The sequence below is a fragment of the Myiozetetes cayanensis genome, unplaced genomic scaffold (assembly GCF_022539395.1).
Source record: "Myiozetetes cayanensis isolate MyiCay16 unplaced genomic scaffold, myiCay2020 scf1448, whole genome shotgun sequence".
Classification (NCBI taxonomy): Eukaryota; Metazoa; Chordata; class Aves; order Passeriformes; family Tyrannidae; genus Myiozetetes; species Myiozetetes cayanensis.
This window is the reverse complement of record NW_026087102.1, coordinates 1-8143: the sequence shown is the minus strand read 5'-3', so window position 1 is coordinate 8143 and position 8143 is coordinate 1. Positions and strand designations below refer to the sequence as shown.

At 49.0% G+C, this 8143-nt stretch overlaps 1 protein-coding gene across 1 annotated transcript; it reads left to right on the top strand.

Annotated features, from left to right (window-relative positions):
* Window positions 1–27: 27 nt before the first annotated feature.
* On the top strand, window positions 28–7896 carry LIPE (lipase E, hormone sensitive type; the record flags this gene model as incomplete). Its single annotated transcript, XM_050310085.1, is given in 5 exon segments — window positions 28–45; window positions 818–908; window positions 2295–2335; window positions 2337–2441; window positions 7711–7896. Coding segments are annotated over 5 exon segments (441 nt in total), but the record flags the coding sequence as incomplete, so codon positions are not given.
* Window positions 7897–8143: the final 247 nt, after the last annotated feature.

Genomic DNA, 8143 nt, shown 5'->3' with positions numbered 1-8143 from the left:
GGGGATGACCCAACCGATGGTCAACGGATGTTTTTGAGGTTCCAGGTGAGATTTGGGGAAAATTGGGGACATTTTGGGTTGGTCTTGGGTTGATCATCGGTCTTGACCCCTGGTTGACCCCTGGTGACCCCTGTTGACCCCTGATGACCCCTGGTGACCATTGGGTTCCTCTTGACTTCATTGACCATCAGTTGGGTTGGCCTTGGTTTGACCATCGGTCTTGACCCCTGGATGACCCCAGTTGACCCTGATGACTCCCATTGACCCCTGTTGACCCCTGATGACCCCTGTTGACCTCTGATGATTCCCATTGACCCCTGGTGACCCCTGATGACTCCCATTGACCCCATTGACCTTTGATGACTTCCACTGACCCCTGTTGACCCCTGTTGACTCCTGATGACTCCCATTGACCCCTGGTGACCTCTGATGACTCCCATTGACCCCTGTTGACCCCTGATGACTCCCCTTGACCCCTGATGACCCCTGTTGACCCCCGATGACCCCCATTGACCCCGATGACTCCCATTGACCCCTGGTGACTCCCATTGACCCCACTGACCTCTGTTGACCCCCATTGACCCCTGATGACCCCCATTGACCCCGTTGACCTCTGATGACTCCCATTGACCCCTGATGACTCCCATTGACCCCTGTTGACCCCTGATGACCCCTGTTGACCTCTGATGATTCCCATTGACCCCTGATGACCCCTGTTGACCCCAGTTGACCCCTGATGACTCCTGTTGACCCCTGATGACCCCTGATGACCCCTGGTGCCCCCTGGTGACCCCTGGGTGCCCCCCCTGCCCCCCAGTTCGTGCCGTCGCTGCAGCCGTTCCTGCAGACCCTCGCCATCGGCCTCGTGTCCTTCGGGGAGAACTATCGGAGCGGGGACCTCGGCTTCGGTGGGTTTGGGGGGTCCTTGGGGGTCTTTGGGGGTCCCTGGGGAGTCCTTGGGGGTCCTTGGGGGTCCTGGGTGGGTTTTTGGGGTCCTTGGGGGTCCCTGGGGGTCTCTGGAGGTTCTGGGTGTGTTTTTGGGGTCCCTGGGGGTCCCTGGGTGGGTTTTGGGGATCCCTGGAGGTTCTGGGTGGGTTTTAGAGGTCCCTAGGATTTGGTGGGTTTGGGGGGTCCTTGGGGGTCTCTGGGAGGTCCTTGGGGGTCCCTGGGTGGGTTTTGGGGTCCCCTGGGGGGTCTTTAGAGGATCTTGAAGGTCCCTGGGGGTCCCTGGAGGTCCCTGGGGGGTCCTGGGGGTCCTTGGAGGTCCTGGGTGGGTTTGGGGTCCCTGGGAGGTCCTGGGTGAGTTTTGGGGTCCCTGGGGTTTAGGGGTCTTTGGGGTCCCTGGAGGTCCTGGGTGAGTTTTGGGGTCCCTGGAGGTTCTGGGTGGTTTTGGGGTCCTTGGGGGTCTCTGGGGTCCTTGGGGTCCTGGGTGGGTTTTGGGGTCCCTGGGGTTTGGGGGTCTTTGGGGTCCCTGGAGGTTCTGGGTGGGTTTTGGGGTCCCTGAGTGGGTTTTGGGGGTCCCTGGAGGTCCTGACTGGGCTTTTGGGAGTCCCTGGGTGGGTTTTGGAGGTCCTGGGTGGTCTTTGGGGTTCTGGTTGACTCTGAGTGGGTTTGGGGGATCCTGGGGGTTTTGGGGGTCCCTGGGGTCCCTGGGAGGTCCTGAATGGGTTCCTTGGGGGTCCATGGCTCAGGGTCACTCTGGGGGTGTTTTGGGGGTCCCTGGGGTCCCTGGGCCTGGGGTGACTCTGGGGTGTTTTGGGGGTCCCTGGGGGTCCCTGGGCTCAGGGTTACTCTGGGGCGTTTTGGGGTCCCTGGGGTCCCTGGGCTTGGGGTGACTCTGGGGGTTTTAGGGTTTTTGGGGGTCCCTGGGGTTTTGGGGGTCCCTGGCCTGGGGATATTTTGGGGGGTTTTGGGGTCCCTGGACTCTGGGGGTTTTGGGGGTCCCGAATGACGTCAGGGGTGTCAGGGGTGGCGGCGGGGTCGCTGTTCACCAGCGGGAAATTCGCTCTGGACCCCGAGCCTGGGAGGGGGCTTGGGGGTTTTGGGGGTCCCTGGGGTCCCTGGACTCGGGGGATTTTGGGGGTCCTGGGGGTTTTGGGGTCCTGAATGACGTCAGGGGTGTCAGGGTGGGGTGGGGTCGCTGTTCACCAGTGGGAAGTTCGCCTGACCCCGAGCCTGGGGTCCTGGTGGGGCTTTGGGAGTTTTGGGGGGTTTTAGGGGGTCCCTGGACTCGGGGGTATTTTGGGGGATTTTGGGGGGGTTTTGGGGGTCCCGAATGACGTCAGGGGTGTCAGGGGTGGCGGCGGGGTCGCTCTTCACCAGCGGGAAGTTCGCCCCTGGACCCCGAGCTGCGCGGGGCCGAGTTCGAGCGGCTGACGCAGAACCTCGACGTGCACTTCTGGAAGAGCTTCTGGAACCTCACCGAGACCGAGCTGCTGGCGGTGAGACCCCCTGGGACCCCCCAAAAATCACCCCAAATCACCCCTGAGCTCCCCAGAGCTCCCTGAGCCACCCAGGACCCCAAAAACCCACCCGGGACCCCCAAATCCACCCCAGCTTCTGGAACCTCACCGAGACCGAGCTGCTGGCGGTGAGACCCCCTGGGACCCCCCAAAAACCACCCCAAATCAACCCCGAGCCCCTAGAGCTCCCCTGAGCTTCCTGGGACACCAAAAACCCATCCAGGACCCCCCAAAATCACTCCAGGACCCCAAAATCCCACCTAGGACTCCCCCAAACCCACCCAGGACCCCCCAAAACCACCTGGGATCCCCCAAAACCCACTCTGACCCCCCAAAACTCCACCCAGGACCCCCAAACCCACCCCAGGCTCTGAACCTCACCCAGACCGAGCTGCTGGCGGTGAGACCCCCTGGGACCCCCCAAAAACCACCCCAAACCACCCCAAACCAGCCCTGAGCTCCCTGAGCCACCCAGGACCCCAAAAACCCACCCAGGACCCCCAAAAAACCCACCCAGGACCCCCAAAAACCCACCCAGGACCCCCAAAACTCCACCCAGGACCCCAAACCCACTCCAGGACTCCCTAAAACCCATTCCAGGACCCCAAAAAATCCATCCAGGACCCCCCAAATCCACCCCAGCTTCTGGACCCTCACCCAGACCGAGCTGCTGGCGGTGAGACCCTCGGGACCCCTCTGGAGACCCCCCAAAAATGAGGGGTTTTTTTGGGGTGTTTTCTGGAGTTTTTTGGGGTCGTTTTGAGGGGTTTGGGGTCTATTTTGGTCCTTTTTTTTTTTGGTTTTTTTTTGTTGTTTTTTTATTGGGGATTTTGGGGTCCCTGATCAGGGTTTATTTTTTTTGGGGGGGGGTGTTTTGTTTTTGGGGGTCGTTTTGGGGGTGTTTTGAGTCTATTTTTGGGGGGTTTTGAGGTTATTTTGAGGGGTTTGGGGTCTATTTCGGTCATTTTTGTCGGGGTTTTTTTAGTGTTTTGTTTTGTTTTTGAGGGGGGTTTTTGGGGTCCCTGATCAGGTTTTTCTTGGGGTGTTTTCTGGAGTTTTTTTGGGGTCATTTTGGGGGGTTTTCAGGCTGTTTTTGGGGGGTGCTTTGTGTCAGTTTTTGGGGGGTTTAAGTCTATTTTGGGGGGTTTTGAGTCTATTTTGAGGGGTTTGGGGTCTATTTTGGTCATTTTTTTCAGGTTTTGGGGTCTATTTTAGTCATTTTGGGGGTTTTCGAGTCTATTTTGAGGGGGTTTGGGGTCTATTTTAGTCATTTTTTTCGGGTTTTGGGGTCTATTTTGGGGGTTTTGAGGTTATTTTGAGGGGTTTGGGTCTATTTTGGTCATTTTTTGGGGGTTTTTGAGTCTATTTTGGGGGTTTTGAGGTTATTTTGAGGGGTTTGGGGTCTATTTTGGTCCTTTTTTTTCAGGTTTTGGGGTCTGTTTTAGTCATTTTTTTCAGCTTTTGAGTCTATTTTGAGGGCTTTTGGGTTTATTTTGGTCCTTGTTTTCGGGTTTTGGGTCTATTTTAGTCAATTTTTTTGGGTTTTGGGGTCTATTTTGGTCATTTTTTGGGGGGTTTTGGGGTCTATTTTGGTCATTTTTTTGGGCGTTTTTGAGTCTATTTTGGGGTGTTTTGGGGTCTATTTTAGTCATTTTTTTGAGGTTTTGGGGTCTATTTTGGTCATTTTTTGGGGGTTTTGGGGTCTATTTTGGTCATTTTTTTCAGGTTTTTGGGGTCTATTTTAGTCAATTTTTGGGGGGTTTTGGGTTTATTTTAGTCATTTTTTTCAGGTTTTGGGGTCTATTTTAGTCATTTTTTTCGGGTTTTGGGGTCTATTTTAGTCATTTTTTGGGGTGTTTGGGGTCTATTTTGGTCATTTTTTCACGTGTTGGGGTCTGTTTTAGTCCTTTTTTTCGGGTTTTGGGGTCTATTTTAGTCATTTTTTGGGGGGTTGGGGTCTATTTTAGTAATTTTTTTCGGGTTTTTGAGTCTATTTTGAGGGGGTTTGGGTTTATTTTAGTCATTTTTTTCACGTTTTGGGGTCTATTTTGGTCCTTTTTTTGGGTTTTGGGGTCTATTTTGGGGGATTTTGAGTCTATTTTGAGGGCTTTTTGGTCTATTTTGGTCCTTTTTTTCGGGTTTTGGGTCTATTTTGGTCATTTTTTTTCAGGTTTTTGGGTCTATTTTAGTCATTTTTTGGGGGGTTTGGGTTCTATTTTGGTCATTTTTTGGGGGTTTTGGGTCTATTTTAGTCAATTTTTTGGGGTTTTGGGGTCTATTTTAGTCATTTTTGGGGGGTTTTGGGTCCATTTTGGTCATTTTTTTCGGGTTTTGGGGTCTATTTTAGTCATTTTTTGGGGGTTTTGGGGTCTATTTTAGTCATTTTTTTGAGGTTTTGGGGTCTATTTTTTTAGGGTTTTGGGGTCTATTTTAGTCAAAATTTTTGGGTTTTGGGGTCTATTTTAGTCAATTTTTTGGGGGGTTGGGTCTATTTTAGTCATTTTTTTCGCGTTTTGGGGTATATTTTGGTCATTTTTTTGGGGGTTTGGGTATATTTTGTGGGTTTTTGAATCTATTTTGGGGGGTTTTTGGGTCTATTTTGGTCTTTTTTTGGGGGGGGTTGAGGTCTATTTTGGTCATTTTTTTCGGGTTTTGGGGTCTATTTTGGTCATTTTTTTGAGGTTTTGGGGTCTATTTTTTGGGGTTTTGGGTCTATTTTGGTCATTTTTTGGGGGGTTTGGGTCTATTTTAGTCAATTTTTGGGGGGTTTGGGTCTATTTTAGTCCTTTTTTTCGGGTTTTGGGGTCTATTTTAGTCAATTTTTTCAGGTTTGGGGTCTATTTTGGTCATTTTTTTCGGGTTTGGGGTCTATTTAGGGGGGTTTTGGGGTCTATTTTAGTCCTTTTTTCGGGTTTTGGGGTTATTTTCGTCATTTTTTTTCACGTTTTGGGGTCTATTTTGGTCATTTTTTTCGGGTTTTGGGTCTATTTTGGGGGGGTTTTGAGTCTATTTTGGGGGGTTTTGAGTCTATTTTGAGGGATTTGGGGTCTATTTTGGTCATTTTTTTCGGGTTTTGGGTCTATTTTCGTCATTTTTTGGGTTTTTTTTCGGGATTTTTTGCAGTTTGGAGTTTTTTGATGGGGATTTTTGAATTTTTGGTGTCCCCTGACCCATTTTTCCCCCCCCCCTAGTCCGTGGCCAGCCTGACAGCGGTGCAGGTGGGGGGGGAGGGGAAGGCGTTTTTGGGGCTATTTTGGTCCTTGGTTTTGGGTTTTGAGGTCTACTTTGGTCATTTTTTTGAGGTTTTGGGGTCTATTTTAGTCAATTTTTTCGGGTTTTGGGTTTATTTTGGTCATTTTTTTCAGGTTTTGGGGTCTATTTTGGTCACTTTTGGGGGGTTTTGGGGTCTATTTTGGTCATTTTTTTGAGGTTTTGGGGTCTATTTTTTTAGGGTTTTGGGTCTATTTTGGTCATTTTTTTCAGGGTTTTGGGTCCATTTTGGTCTTTTTTGGGGGGGTTGGGGTCCATTTTAGTCAATTTTTTTCGGATTTGGGGTCTATTTTGGTCATTTTTTTCGGGTTTTTTTGGGTTTTTTTCGGGTTTTTTTGGGATTTTTTGCTATATTTGTATTTTTTTGTGTCCCCTGACCCTTTTTTTTCCCCTCTCCAGTCGGTGGCCAGCCTGACTGCGGTGCAGGTGGGGGAGGAGGGGAAGGCATTTTTGGGGCTATTTTGGTCCTTGTTTTCGGGTTTTGGGGTCTATTTTGGTCATTTTTTTCAGGTTTTGGGGTCTATTTTAGTCCTTTTTTTCTGGTTTTGGGGTATATTTTGGTCATTTTTTGGGGGGTTTGGGTATATTTTGGGGGTTTTTGAGTCTATTTGGGGGTTTTTGAGTCTATTTTGGGGGGTTTTGGGGTCTATTTTAGTCATTTTTTTCGGGTTTTGGGGTCTATTTTGGTCCTTTTTTTCGGGTTTGGGGTCTATTTTGGGGGGTTTTGAGTCTATTTTGGGGGTGTTTAAGTCTATTTTGGGGTTTTTGAGTCTATTTGGGGGTTTTTGAATCTATTTTGGGGGGTTTTGAGTCTATTTTGGGGTGTTTTGGGGTCTATTTTGGTAATTTTTTAGGGGGTTTTGGGTCTATTTTGGTCATTTTTTTTGGGTTTTGGGTCTATTTTGGTCCTTTTTTTCGGATTTGGGGTCTATTTTGGTCATTTTTTCGTTTTTTTTTTTTTTGTTTTTTTCAGGTTTTTTTTAATTTTTTGCTATATTTGTATTTTTTGTGTCTCCTGACCCATTTTTTCCCCTCTCCAGTCCGTGGCCAGCCTGACAGCGGTGCAGGTGGGGGGGGAGGGGAAGGCGTTTTTGGGGCTATTTTGGGGGTTTTTGAGTCTATTTGAGGGGTTTTAAGTCTATTTTGAGGGCTTTTGGTCATTTTTTCGGGTTTTGGGGTCTATTTTGGTCCTTTTTTGGGGGGTTTTGGGTCTATTTTGGGGGCTTTTTGGTCTATTTTGGTCCTTTTTTTTTGGGTTTTTGAGTCTATTTTGAGGGCTTTTGGGTCTATTTTGGTCATTTTTTTGGGGTTTGGGGTCTTTTTTCGTCCTTTTTTTTCAGGTTTGGGGTCTTTTTTCGTCCTTTTTTTCAGGTTTGGGGTCTATTTTAGTCATTTTGGGGGGGGGGGTTGAGTCTATTTTGGGGGTTTTTGAGTCTATTTTGGGGTGTTTTGGGTCTATTTTGGTCCTTTTTTTCGGATTTGGGGTCTATTTTGGTCATTTTTTGGGGGTTTTTTTGGGTTTTTTCGGGATTTTTTGGGATTTTTTTCCTATTTTTGAATTTTTTTGGTGTCCCCTGACCCTTTTTTTTGCCCCCCCGCAGTCGGTGGCCAGCCTGACAGCGGTGCAGGTTGGGGGGGGAGGGGAAGGCGTTTTTGGGGCTATTTTGATCTTTTTTTGGGGGGTTCCCGATCAGGGTTTTTTGGGGTGTTTTGTGGGGTTTTTTTGGGGCTGTTTGGGGGGGGTTTGAGTCAATTTTGGGGGGTTTTGAGTCTATTTTTGGTTTTTTTTAGTCTATTTTGGGGGTTTTTGAGTCTATTTTGGGGGGTTTTGGAGTCTATTTTAGTCATTTTTTTCGGGTTTGGGGTCTATTTTGGCCATTTTTTTCCGGTTTTTTTGGGTTTTTTTCGGGTTTTTTTGGGATTTTTTCCTATTTTTGAATTTTTTTGTGTCCCCTGACTTTATTTCCCTCTCCCCCAGTCCGTGGCCAGCCTGACGGCGGTGCAGGTTGGGGTGTGCCGGGCCCTGGCCGTGCCCCCCGAGCCCCTGGAGCTCCCCTCGGTTCTGGAGCCCTCTCAGAGCGTCACCATCGCCCCCCCCGCGGCTCACACCGGGCCGGGGCCCGTCCACGTCCGGCTGCTCTCCTACCACCTGCGCCAGGGACAGGTAAAATTGGGGGAAAATTGGGTTTAATTTGATTTAATTCGGATTAAATTGGGATTTATTGGGTCCTGGGGGGGTTTGGGGGGGTTTAATTTGAATTAATTTGAATTTAATTTGAATTAAATTGGGATTTATTGGGTCCTGGGGGGGGGGTTGGGGGGTTTAATACGAGTTAATTTGAATTTAATTTGAATTTATTTGAATTTAATTTGAATTTATTTGAATTTAATTTGGATTAAATTGGGATTTT